At 37.8% G+C, this 14,250-nt stretch overlaps 1 protein-coding gene across 4 annotated transcripts in view; it reads right to left on the reverse strand.

The window, feature by feature from the left end:
• MAPRE2 (microtubule associated protein RP/EB family member 2) overlaps positions 1-14,250 on the reverse strand; it is a 165,653-nt gene that overhangs the window by 65,326 nt on the left and 86,077 nt on the right. For 3 of the 4 annotated variants that reach the window (XM_050767299.1, XM_050767298.1, XM_050767297.1), the window contains one exon: positions 8,915-9,042. The exons of the other annotated variant lie outside the window; for it this stretch is intronic. In XM_050767299.1, the coding sequence (XP_050623256.1) occupies positions 8,915-9,035 (121 nt within the window). In that variant the 5' untranslated portion in view covers positions 9,036-9,042. The remainder of the gene's footprint in view (positions 1-8,914; positions 9,043-14,250) is intronic. 4 annotated transcript variants of the gene reach the window in all.

Consider the following 14,250-nt stretch of genomic DNA (forward strand, 5'->3'; position numbering starts at 1 on the left):
GGAGATGTTGTAATTTCCTCAATAGCATAGAAAGGAGGAAACAAGGATGTGCAGTCCTCTCAGGTACAAGCTTGCTCAAAAGCTAGCCTCGGATAAAAATAAGGAAAGGACCATATTCTTGGGATTCAAATGTAGACAGTGCAGAGATGTGCACGTGCAAATGTCTAAGGAGGCATCATCCTGGTTGCTGTTTCACTGGCCAAGAATTATTCTGAGAGAGATGTAAAGTTCCTCCATGGCAGGTGGCAAAATTTCAGAGCCACCTTATCTTGCTTGGAGGGAAATAAGTTTGAGGAAGAAAAGGAACAAGGAGAACATTCAGAGAGGACAGGCGGCTCTTTCCCCACTCTACTTGCAGTAGGTGGAGAAGGAAGAATTTCATTAGACTAGGAGCAAATGTCTCTGTCTCATTACTTTTGGTAAGAAAGTTCTTGATGATACCATTGGGACACAGCCTTATCATTAGTAGAATTACCAGATATGTCTCATTTCTTCAAGTAGAATGTAAAGGATGGAGATAAAGACGTTTCTTCTTTTCCTAGAGGAGATGCTTAAAGGACTTCTGCTAAATGGATATGGAAACAATCAGAAACACATCCACATGGGCAAACACACAGTGAACCCTTCGTTGCATCCACAGCTGCCACACATATAGCATGAGAGTGCTGGGCTATGATCCAAGGACACCTCAATTCTCATTATCAGCTGTGAACATGGCTTCTTGGAGCTTTTAGCCTCATAAAATAGGAATAAAATATTCCTATTCTTCCTCATGGAGTTGTTATATGAATTCAAAGAAATAATACATATAAAAACACACTGAAAATGGCAGAGAGAGAGAAACAAAAGCCGAGGCATTACGACATCATTATACCTCTAATGTATAAAACTATATAGTATGTAACTAGTTAAAATAATTAGAGTTATAAAAACGAATGGGTTTGAATTGGACTGTTTCAGATACAAAACATGAATCTCCAAAATGCATGTTTTAGATTCAAAGGACAAGGAACCAAAGAATAAAATGAGGTCCTTGGCTTCCTACCAGACAAGAAAGGGTATGAACACATTCCTAAGATCCTCCAGTTTATCTGTGGAAAAACATTTGAGGGTTTCTCTAATTCTTAAGTCTTTCCTCAGATAAACATATGAGGTGCTTAAGTAATCATAAATTCATTTATAAAAGGAAATGACTATTTTTCCCCAAATTTACACTCTTCCTGTTAAAGTCTTTAGATAATTTAAACTGAAAGGGAGAAAAGAAAAAGAAAAAGTAGCACAGTAAATACAACATAATATTTTATAAGGAACATATCCATCATATAAAGTGATTGACAGGTTTTTAAAAAATTAAAATAACTTTCAATATGTTGAAAGATAAATCTTTTTCTTGTTAAGATACTGGTTTTTAGTGATCTTGGAGAATGATTCCAAAATAAGCACATCATTATGTACTTTAAAAGAAAGCAACTTATCATATAACAGAGACAAAATCAGAAGAGAAAGGGCTCTAAAGGTTTCTGTAATTAGAATTATGAATTATAAATGAGTCTTAAAACCTGTCATGTCCTTGGACTCCAGCAAGGTTTCTCACAACCTTTGCCAAGATCCCTGGGGCTATGGAGTTAGGGCTCCAGTCACCGAAGTTAATGAAATCAATGATGAGGCTTTAGAGACTCCTTAGTACTAAGGTCAGTATCACTCTCATCAACTGTATCCAACTTAGATTTCTTTGGATGACCCATCCCTTGGTACAACAGTTTTCATCTCTAGGCTCATAACCACCTACCTATTCATGGTTTTGGGGCAGTAAGACCTCAGCAGGGTCTTACTATAGTAGGGTAGATACAATAGTGTTTGTGAATTATTGATACACTCAGTAAGAACCTCAAAGACTGCATTCACCTAGACATCTGGGAATTTTCCCACATATGGGGAAAAAAATATGAGATTTCCACAAAGGGTATTGCTTTGTACAAATTCTCTCTCTCTCTCTCTGTGTGTGTGTGTGTGTGTGTGTGGGAGTGTGTGTGTGTGTGTGTGTGAGAGAGAGAGAGACAGAGAGAGAGAATTTATTGAGACTTCTCAGAGGCAATTGTTAATCCTGTTTCTAATATGTCACTGATTTGCTTATTCCTGTTAAGGCACTATATAAATTGTGATCACATGTTCCTTGATTTTTTGTTCAGTATATATATTGTTAGTCTTCAATAAAATAATGGCATTCCAAGTGATCTATTGTTCCCTAGGCCTGTTTTTCTAATTTCCCCTCATTTATGGTGTTCGTCACTAACCAGGAGAGGCTCCAGCAGAAATGGGTAATAGGATGTAGGGATGTATCTGTAGGTCTGTTCCTGTGATAAATACTAATGCAGTCACATGACATCTATCCATTACAGACCCAAGCAGTTATCACTGAGGTTTGGCTTTAGTGTTTAAAAAGGATCTGGTGCATTCCTCCCAAATAAGTGGCTGATTCTATGGTTTCCTGAGAATATCCCACATGCATGCCTAGTTCCTTCAAACAAGTAGAATAAAAACAATTCTCACATACTCATGTGATGAGATCATCAAGAAAATCCTTTATATTTCTTTAGAGATGACAATATGCTTCATGTACTTAAGGGCTGTACCTACTAAAGCACATGCATTTTACTGACTAGAGTCCCTGTGTCGTAAGACAAAGGCCACCCTAGCCTGGGGAGTCTGTCAGGGTAGATGAAACTAAGTACCCCACACATTATCCCACATACACACTTGTCACCCCATCTGACTCAAGAGGGAGGAGGGCATTTCTGAGGTGTTCCCCAAACGATGACCATTCTAAGTCATCCAGAAGCACCCAGCCACTCCCAAAGGATCTGAGTAAATCTCTCTACTGACTCCCTATGTCCCTACCTCCCTTCATTTACTTCCTTCTTTGTATGCTCAAAGCACTTGCAAACCAGCACTTACCACAGTGTGGTCTCTGGTCTTTTGTAAGACAGTACTCTGCTGTACTGAGCTCTTTGAGGGCAATGACTATGTCTCATTTATCACTGGGTCTCCAGGGCCTACCCCAAAGAAAGGCTCAAAATATGCCTGTTAAATAAAACTAAATTGATTATCAGAATTGAATGCAGTAAAGACATAAACGAAGATGTGGCTGGTTGCTTTCAAAGATATATCATCCATAGGTGTAAAAAAAAAATTATAGAGCAATCTGGTAAATGAAGGTGAATGCATACACACTTTTCACCATCATGGTATTTAGCATTACAAAAGACAGTAAACAAAAAGCCCCAAGAAAAATAGAAACATCAATTTCTGTTTATCTTCAGTAGCAAAGTGTCAAGACATAAATGAACAAATTCGGAGGGGAAAAAAACCTACTGTGTTATCTATCCTGCTCCAAAAATAAACTCCCTTTCAACCAGTGTACTAGTGGAGACAATAGAGTATATTACATATATTACTGCCTGGAGCAACTGAACATGAGGTTCGACCCCTCCCCACCATTATCCAACTCTTTTTTTGTCCCCTTCTTCTCCAATTAGTTGATATGCTGAGACCATATAAACTTTTTAAATTAGCATAAGTCAAATAATTCGAGAAAAAAACTTCATCAAAAAACCCAAAAAGACTCTATGTAATGTATCACAACTATGAATAATATTTCATTATATTACAATTATCTCCCTAACAATAGTAATATAATCTAACTTTCTTACAGCAAATAACAATGATTTTATAAAGCTAAGTAAACTCTTACGCTTACAGACACTGACAGAATATCCTTACTTGGTTTCAATACCAGACAGCCAGTAAGACAAGCCCTACTAAATTTAGACTCTGAGCTGATTTCATCAGTAACCTGTCCTGACAGAGGTCTCTGTGGATGGAAGAGAGGAGGCACAGGGGCAACACATGAGGCTGGGATCAACCTATTTAACAGGCACAAATCTGCGGCCAAAAATGGTCACAAAGAACACTCTGCTGGGCTCAGGAATGATGGTCATCAGGGTAGGCCCTGGGACCTACACCAGGGGCATCTGATGGCTACACCTGTGTGAATCCCAGAGTGTACTCTAAATACCAGCTCCTTCCACACAGCCATCCCGTAACCAGAACTGCAAATGTGACTGCAATATCATTTGCCAAATTCAGAAGCTCTCCTGGAAGAACAAAATACCAGTGACTTGATCCAAGACAAAGCTTGCACCAATTTAGTGAAGCACAAATTGAAACTGAATCAAATCCTGATCATTTTCTCTTTCATGTTTTTAAAGCAAGTCAAGAAAATATCTCAATTTTCCATCTAAAAATGGTTTAATTCAAATGACATTTTATTAAAATACTAAAATGTTCAGGAAAATAACAGCTCTCAGTGACAGACAGTGACGGTCCAGGATATAGTGACAGTCCAGGCAGTGCCAGCCCTACATGCAGACTGTATCTAGCATTTGCCGCAAGGCAAGTGTCTGCTCAGCTAGTGGAGGGGTGGGGATGAGGGAGGGAAGGTGCACAGGGAGAAAAGGGCAGGCTGCACCAGCCTTGTGAGGATGGGAGTCAAGGGAGGTGCTCAGTCTGCCAAGCAGCAAGGATGACCCAGCAATAGACCCAGTGACTTTGCTGCTTAGCTCTAGCCTAAGGCAGAAGATCAGGGCACGGAAAATTAATGTCACAAAGAAGTCTCAAAGGAGGTTTGAGGTGAGGAGTCAGGGAGAGGAAAAGAAGTAAAAGACGCACTTTCCCCCACTCCATGCTACTTCTCCCTCCCCATTTCCTTTTCTTCCCCTCTAAGTCGCCTCTATCACCTCCACTAAGGTATCTAAAGTTGTTAAAGCTTTTAGAGATTTTTAGCACCATGCTGTCCATTCACCCTCATCACTACCTTATAAAAGATTTAGTAAATTAGTTTGAGCTAGTACTAACACACACCAAAAAAATTCCCTATTACCCCCTACAAAGCCCTATAACTTTTATAAAGCAATTGAATTAAAATATAAAATATTTATAAGCTGAATGAATCTGATATTACATGTGGTTCAACCTTCTCACTCCACCATGGAAAATCTGCAATTATTCATTTCAAAATAGATTTAGGTGAGCAACAGTTTGCTGAATTATTATGGGTAGTATTCACATTCATTAATAGCTCACTCTCCATTTACACAGCTCACATTTTTACCTGAAACTTAAAAGTTGTTTGTCACAAGAAATAAATGAAAACCAGATATGCATATAATTATATGACCCAGATTTGAGGTTCAAAGAAAATTTTCATGAGGTTATATTCTTGGGATAAAAAAACAGGAGATAACAGTGAGTCATTTTCATTGTTTTGTAACTTACTACAAACATATTTCCAAGGGTTCTACTTTCTCACACCATCTTTCCTTTAAAAAGCTTTTAAAAATGCCTACATGGAAACAAATTAGATGTTACATAAAGGCAGAAAATACTCAGTAAAACACAACACCAATGTGAGGCAATCTTTTAGCTCTTCATGAATTAAAGAAAAGCTGGTGTTAGTTTTAATATCGAGCTGGAGGGAGATCTCTTAGCTGGAAAATTTTAAAAACAGAAATAGGAAATAATGCAATAGGAAAAAAATTCAAACTGGGAACCACCAGGATTGGAGCATAAGTCTTCAGGAAAGAGAGTAAGAAATGATGTTGAAATTTTAAATCATTTTAAATATGAGAAAGTATTTCGTGTATGTTTTTCCTGGGCATACTGCTAAAATAAAATCCCACACAGTAAACTAAAAAAATTAAAATAAACATTGAAGAAAAATATTACCTAAGAAATCTGACTACTCATAAGTATGAGGAATATAAGTCACTTAAGTCAACAATACTTGGCTTTGTTCCTATCCTAATAGCACTGTCCTAGCTGCCTTAAATATTTTCTAGAACAATGAAGGGTATAAATAAATAATTTCATAAATAAATAAACAGAAAGATAGCTTCCTCCTGCTAAATGCTAAAGACAAAAGTCACAGATTAAATTATGAACAAGGAAACTTCCAAGGACGTTTTGGATAATTTAACCTCATTTTTATTGGTTTAGGGTAAAATGTACTGCAAGCTCTAGGCTGCGGCACAGAAGTACTTAAACTTGTACTTGTTGAACTCAGATTTCTAGGCTACACTCAGAGGTACTGATTTAGAAGGTCATCTGCTTTCTTTCATCAGTTCCCCAGGAAATTATAAAAGCACAGAGTCTCTAGTTTATACCTTGAGAAAACTGCTACCTAAAATAAAAGACCTGTCTCTCTATTATGGAGATTAACTTCCTTTTTTTTTTTTTTCTTCTAGCAAGAAACATATTTCAGAGCAGAAAGGAAACTTTAAATCTACTTCATTCTTCTGAACCATCAATCTTGTAATTTTAGGCAACCAGTAAGTTATTCTAATGGTAATTATGTGTATCTGTTAAATAGTGATCAAAATTGCTTCTACAGGTTTTTTGTGTTTGTAAATCAAGCCACACTTGATGGCAGTGCAGCTACAAAAGCTGTAAATGCTTTAAGATAACCATATATGAATCCTTTACAAACGTCCCTTAAAATTTTGTTGAATTTCCTTTATGAGAAATTTTAAAGATCTGCAAAGATTATGCATATTGCTTATAAATACATTTACTACAGAATCTAAAAATTACAATTTGCTCTTATTTCATTTGCTACCAAAAACTCTCCAAGTGTATTTCAGCATAGGAAGTTCCTCATGGTTTCCTTTAATATTTAAGACTCATGCCTGGGGATTTTCTCTGGGAGCCTTTTCCTTATCCCCTTCCTTCCTATGTCTCTTTTTCTTGATAACCAACCTTGTTTCCCTTATCCAAACGCACACATACCCACTCTGTGGGTAAGATACACATTTTTGTCTTTGCCCCTTAGCAGTTGCAAATCGCAGTTTACTCATCTCCAAAATGAGTATTTCTGAGGGAAAACCATGCATTAGGCATCGTGAAGAAACAGACAATTTCACAATTACAATACAAAGGGGTATGCGTTATCAACAAAGTGATTCCTAATAACAGAAACTGTTTTTGGTTTCTTTTTCGGCAGCAAGTTAAAAATAAAATATTAGAGAGCTCAAGAATGCATAGCAAGTACAGCACAGTAATATTTGGGTATGTAGAGATCTGAAGTTGCATAAGCTGCAATACAAGTTGTTTCCGAAAGTAACTTTTAGAGACACTTCAGTAGATCAACAATATATATGCCTGGTACATAACCATCATAGTCTAAGTCAGCTTTTCTCCATCTTGTATTGAAGGGCAAAGGAGTGGTTAGCTAGCACCCACTACTGACCTCATAAATCACAAGACTTCATGTCTGAGACCTACGCATAGATTTGTGGGTGAGGCAACGCCTAAGTTCTGGCCAACCTTACCGTCTTCCTCGTGGGAAAAATGATCACAGGGAAAGAGATGTCAATCATATTCAAAGTTAGTTCTCTAGGAGTATTCTGATTAAATCCAGACCTGGTGAAGGGAGAATATTTACACTGGTGGGTGCTGGACTCAGACAACATCTGAAAGTGACTACTGGGGGCTTTTGAAATTCTAACTGCACTGTATAAAAATCTTTTTACTTGACCCTCTGGGAAAAAGAGCAATGTTGACTTCTTCATATCTACTCTGACTCATGAAATTTCACACAAATACATTTCAGTGGTATTTTCTATTTTCTAATACCATTTTCATGTTGAAGCCAAAGGGAAAGAAGAAATCTCTTATCTATTTGTTTACTGGAAGGAAACATTCCCTGTTTCCAAAGGAGGACTGCTTATTTCTTTCATAAATACTCAGACCTAAGAATGGATTAATTTACTAGCAGTATATTTTTTGTTTTGTTTTGTTTTAGAGACAGGGCCTCACTGTGTCACCTACGCTGTTGTGCAGTGGCACAGTCATAGCTCACCACAGCCTCGAACTCTGGGCTCAAGTGATCCTTCCATTTTGGCCTCCCAAAGTGCTAGGATAAGGCGTAAGTCACCAACACCTGGCCTAGCAGCATGCTTTTCGAAACATCCTCCTATTTTCTCATTGAAGTCAAATATTTTTATTTTTTAAACAAGTTTAACTCAATATATATTCCTTGCAGACCTACCTCATACCAAGTAGAAGCAACTACAGGCATTCAACAAGGAACAAAATGCAGTCCTGTCCTCAGGGATTCTCAGCACCTTCAGGGCTAGGAGGAGTTAGACATCCTAACACGGCGTGGCAAGTGTCATTCTGTAGGATGAGCAGCACAGTGTTTCGGGAACACCACGGAGCCTGGGAGGCTGGGAAATGCTTCCCAGAGCAGGTGGCAGGTGAACCAGATTTTAAAGTGTTAGCAAGATTTTCCCACCAATGAAAAGAAGGGGAAAGACCTCAGCAAAGGAACCATGAAAAAAGCTATGGGATACACAAGGGAAAGAGTCTTTAGGGAACAAAGATTATTCTGTGGGTCTGAGGTATGAGGGAGAGAGATGTGGAGGGTGGAATGGAGACTAATAAGGACTTCATTAGTCTACGAAGAGAGTTTGAAGTTTATCCTGTATGAGGACAATGTGGAGCCCTGGAGGTTTTAAAGTAGGAGTGTTGTAAGAACCAATTGGTGTTTTCAGGAGGCAAGTGTGATGGCAGACGGAATGACAGAGAAGAGGCTAGGAGCCAGTGAGAGGCATTACAAAGCTCAAGCAAGAGATCTTTCCAATACGTGTCCGCGTGGCTCTGCTTGTGCTCCTGGATGCTTATAAACTCTTTTCTCAATATGTCCTTTAGTTATATCTGAGTTTTTCCCCCTTTGATTACATGCCAATAGAATATATACCTTTTCCTACCCAAAATACAGCAGCTGTGGTTCATAAAATCACATTCCACATGACAGACTGTAAACATTTAGGTAAACACTTAAAAGAATATGTCTTACCTGAACAAAGCTGTTCCACTTTTGTGTAGTTTAAAGATACTATGTCATTAACCCATGCAATGATGTCATGTCTGCTCATAGTCTCTTGGGTTATCGAGGTAGAATACACATTGACTGCCATTCCCCAACTAGAAAAAAACCAAAGAAGTTTATTTACCAACAAGGAAATTAACTCAGAAACACAAAAGATACCTATTCAAGGTCAAGATCCTGGCAGGACTCCAGGGACATAAAAGTCCTGCTCTGGCTAAGCCCTTTAGCTTCTTTTTCTATTTTACATATTTGCATTAAAATTATTAAATTTCACATATTTTTCATGCAGTACCATTTTATATCTCTCCAATTAAATAAAATGTTTTTCAGGTTCTGAGATTCCTAATTTATAACACAATTTAGAGTCTCCCTTTTGACTGTAGGTCTAGGTGTGATATTAAAAAGTTACCTCGTTTGTGGCAGTATACACCAGAGTAATCTGTTAGCTTCATACATTATTTCATAGCACTCACTACAAAGACTTGGAAACGTCAGTGTTTTGCGGTTTGGCCATTCTAGTAGGTGTGTAGTGACAAAGGATTATTTTAAAAATATTTAAACCTGGATGAAAATTTTCCTCAAGGATCTAGAACTAGAAGTACCATATGACCCAGCCATCCCATTACTGGGTATATACCCAAAGGATTATAAATCATGCTGCTATAAAGACACATGCACACGTATGTTTATTGCAGCACTATTCACAATAGCAAAGACTTGGAATCAACCCAAATGTCCATCAGTGACAGACTGGATTAAGAAAATGTGGCACATATACACCATGGAATACTATGCAGCCATAAAAAAGGATGAGTTAGTGTCCTTTGTAGGGACATGGATGCAGCTGGAAACCATCATTCTGAGCAAACTATCACAAGAACAGAAAACCAAACACCGCATGTTCTCACTCATAGGTGGGAACTGAACAATGAGATCACTTGGACATGGGAAGGGGAACATCACACACCGGGGCCTATTGTGGGGAGCGGGGAGTGGGGAGGGATGGCACTGGGAGTTATACCTGATATAAATGAAGAGTTGATGGGTGCTGATGAGTTGATGGGTGCAGCATGCCAACATGGCACATGTATACATATATAACAAACCTGCACGTTGTGCACATGTAACCTAGAACTTAAAGTATAATTAAAAAAAAAATATTTAAACCTGGATGAAAATTTGCAATTTTACCTAGTTTGTGGAATATATAAATATTGATATATTGTATATATGTATATGCATATATTATAGCTATGTATTAATTTCTATTTTGGAAACTTTCAAATACATGCAAAAGGGGAGAAAAGAGAATAAAAAACCAGTTAGGTTTACCCCTTGGATTCAAGAATTATCAATACTTGACCATCTTGTTTGATTTATACTCCTATCAACTCCCCTTGTGTCAATCCCATCCTAGTCTACAAGCCAGATTATTTTGGAGTAAGTGCCAATCATCACATAATTTCACCTATAAGTGTTTCAGTGTGTCTCTGAAAAATAATTTTTTTAAAAAGCACAATATTATCACACCTAAAAATGAAAATAATTACTTATATCAAATAGGCATTTCAATATATTATAATTCAAATTTAACTTCAGATTGCTTGAATCTGGATTCATATAAGGTTCATACATTATGATTCTTTGATATGTTCTTTAAATTTCTTTATAAGTTTCTTCTCTATTTCTAATCTTTCCTTGCAATTTAAAAAAAAGTTGTTGAAGGAACTGGGTTGTCTGGAGTTTTCACATTCTGGATTTTTCTCATTGTATCACACTGCTGTGGTTTAAAATGTTTCTCTGTCCTCTGCATCCCTATAGACTGATAATTCCATCTAGAGCCTTGATCTTGTTCAAGTTCTAATGGGATGGGGATTTGATGCCATCTAGCACAACTCTGAGCTTTGACACCTAATCTGCCATCAATACACTGCCTGGTAATGCAAAAGCTTTCCATTACTGCCTGAAGAAGAAACCAGTAGAAAAGCCCATCAGCTGCCAAAGGTTATGCCAGTATATGACAATTACATCAAACAGACTATTTCATGGCATTTTTGAACTTCCATCAGAAGGCATATAACTATAATTTCTGACTGCCCGCTTCCATGATATTGTTAGCTCTGATATTTGCCTAGATCTAATAATTCACTAAAACTTCAAAGTGATATTCTATTATTCATTCTTGATTTATTAGCTGGAACAATTCTACAAAGAGAAATTCCCTCTGAGGTACCCTGAGATACAGGTCATCGAGGAAAGGCAGGAGAGGTGCCTAACTCTTTTTCTCTCTTGGCCAGTTTTCAAAGTGATGAGTAGTTCCCTAATATTCCCCAAACATGACCAACCAAGTTTTTGTTCTTATATTTTGAAGTATAACTATGAATCCACGGACTTAAACATATTTGACATGTTTCAATCCATTGAAATTATACCTTTATTGATAAAAGCTTGCAAGAGCTTATTCAAGCTGGCTTCTGAGTTCTTTTGACACAGTCTTAGTGGTCTTTGATAACCTTCTTCTTTTCCAATATGACAATATGTTCCAAGCCCAACTTATATATTTCTTGCCTCAGATCTTTTTTTTTTTTTTTTTTTTGAGGCGGAGTCTCGCTCTGTCGCCCAGGCTGGAGTGCAGTGGCGCGATCTCGGCTCACTGCAAGCTCTGCCTCCCGGGTTCCCGCCATTCTCCTGCCTCAGCCTCCCGAGTAGCTGGGACTACAGGCGCCGCCACCACGCCCGGCTAATTTTTTTGTATTTTTAGTGGAGACGGGGTTTCATTGTGTTAGCCAGGATGGTCTCGATCTCCTGAACTCGTGATCCGCCCGTCTCGGCCTCCCAAAGTGCTGGGATTACAGGCTTGAGCCACCTCGCCCGGCCTTCTTGCCTCAGATCTAAAACCAGTAATTTCTCCAAGCATTCCTGATTCCTTTTAGTGAAAAATGGTATTTAGAGATACAGAAGTAATATTTTTAAACATGACTAGATATAATAGCAAAATCTATAGTATATAGGTTTTAGACAAAAATCTATATTTTATGAAATAGTTGTGCTTGGAGTTTCTATTTATGCTTATGAAAGCAATAAAAATCTGCTTTCTACCTTAAAGTGCTAAACGAAGGTTTTATCCAGAAATAAATGTAAAAATAAATATCTATCTCTTCATTCCCAGGAGCACCCTTATCTCTGAATTGTTTTCTCGTAAAGATCTGAAAAATCTCACAGCATTAGAATCTCAGATAGTGTGACCATAATTACTGCTTTCTACACCACTATTAAAGGTTTTTTACCTTTTGGTTAATAACTTTCCACTGTTTTCTTTAGTCTATCATTTATTAAACAAAACCATTTGCTTTTTAAATCTAGTCAATTTTTTAAATCACCTATGCAAATTATGTATAATCTTAGTAAGGGTAAAAAATTCAAAATTTAAAATATTTTGGACTGATGAAATTACAATATACTGGCATAACTTTTGGCAGCTGATGGGCTTTTCTAGCGGTTTCTTCTTCAGGCAGTAATGGAAAGCTTCTGCATTACCAGGCAGTGTACTGAGGGAGGATATGGTGTCGAGGCCCAGGGTTATGCTAGATGGCACCAAACCAAATTGAGATGAAATTTTTAATCCAAATGATAAAAAAAAAAAAATCTAAATGCAAAGCAGAGAAGACACAAACAGATCTGTGTTTTAGAAAAATAACCCATACGCAAGTGAGTAAAAACGTTCTGTGGCTACGTAACAGAAAGTAATATGCAACAGAAGTACAGGTAGAAGAGTAATGACATCTTTTTAAAAATCCATATGAACAAGGAAGCAAGTCATTTGCTGCAGTTTGTCAATAAATCACACTTTCCTCCAAGTCTTTGTTGATAACATTCACTTAAGGACAACAATTGTCCTTTCATAATGTAAACAGACATTCAGCTCACAAAGGCAAGTCAAGGCACTGTCTGTCTTCAAGTAGTTCATTAAGATGATCAGGTAAACAATGAAAACAGCACCAGATCTGGGCTTTAGAACAATTCTGGGTACTTAGTTACCAGGCACATCACTCAAATCTCCACCATACCCCCTCGCTAGCCAACACAGCTGTAGTCCCCACAAGCCCTGCGGCAGGGGCCACCATGTGTTAAGGGACTTGTGGGGTAACTGGTTTAGAAGACAGATTAAATGAACCAGTGAAGGTGAGAAATAAAATAACACATTAAATGAGTAGACTTAAATACCTATTTCAAATTAATAGCAACGAAATCAATATAGTTAATTTCTGTTTAACATCCCTGCTGATGGGAATATTCTTATAATCGATCTTCCCCTTTCCAAATTACAGCAAGGTACTTCTAAACCCACTTCACCCTGTGGCTGTCTTTGCTCCCATTGTTGGCCCCCAATCCAAACAAGCCAGCTCTTCTGATTTGAGGCCTGAGAGTTCTTAGTCTGGACTCACTTTCCCTGGAAGGGGAACCGTCCTGAACCTCCAAGTTCAGGACAAGTCAAGTGTCAGGACAAGTCAAGTGTCAGCCAAAGTGGAAAAAGGATTGTATTCCTGCACTACCATTCACCCTTTTGTCTTCCCAATTCTTTCAGCTCCTGCTTTTTCTACAGGTGTGCTTTCCATATAGTCAAACCTAAATGATACAAGTGGCTAAAACATTCACAGAAGAACATTTATATATTTTTTCCAAATGTTAAACTCAGGTGAGAGAGTATTAAATTGTTCTAGTCCCTAGGTGGATACATTCTAAAATCCTAAGATTTCATTATGATTTCTGTGGTCTCAATCTATATGACAATATAAAGGTAAAAGTACTTGTCCCTACCTAGTCTGCAGAAACGCTGCGTGGATAACACAGGGAAATTTTATATCTTTTTACAGATAAAGCGGTTCTATTGACCCTTGGAAGAATCCTGGGAGGAAAGCAGGGCAGGAATCATACTCTTCCCTTAGCCACAAACGTGGACACAAACTTCAATCCAGGACTGCTAGTCCTTAAGGATATTACCAATTACATCAACATCCTAAGGAAGGTAGGAATTATACAATTCAAAAGGCTAATTTTTAATTCATGGAGTACTTCCCAAAGACTCAGTCAAGAAAGATAAATGGCTATGAAAGGTAAGGTTATACCAATTATTACAGAACAAGGAGCAACTCACTGTGCAGGGTTTATTCTCATGTTTGGATCTTCAGCATGTCTGTTACATGGAAACAACATTTTATTCTTAGGTGACTTGCCATATGGCCTCTGGGACACGAGCATCTCTCTGTCCTGTCCTTACAAAGGAGAAACTATCTCCCACTTTG

Source organism: Macaca thibetana, chromosome 18, assembly GCF_024542745.1.
Source record: "Macaca thibetana thibetana isolate TM-01 chromosome 18, ASM2454274v1, whole genome shotgun sequence".
Lineage (NCBI taxonomy): Eukaryota > Metazoa > Chordata > Mammalia > Primates > Cercopithecidae > Macaca > Macaca thibetana.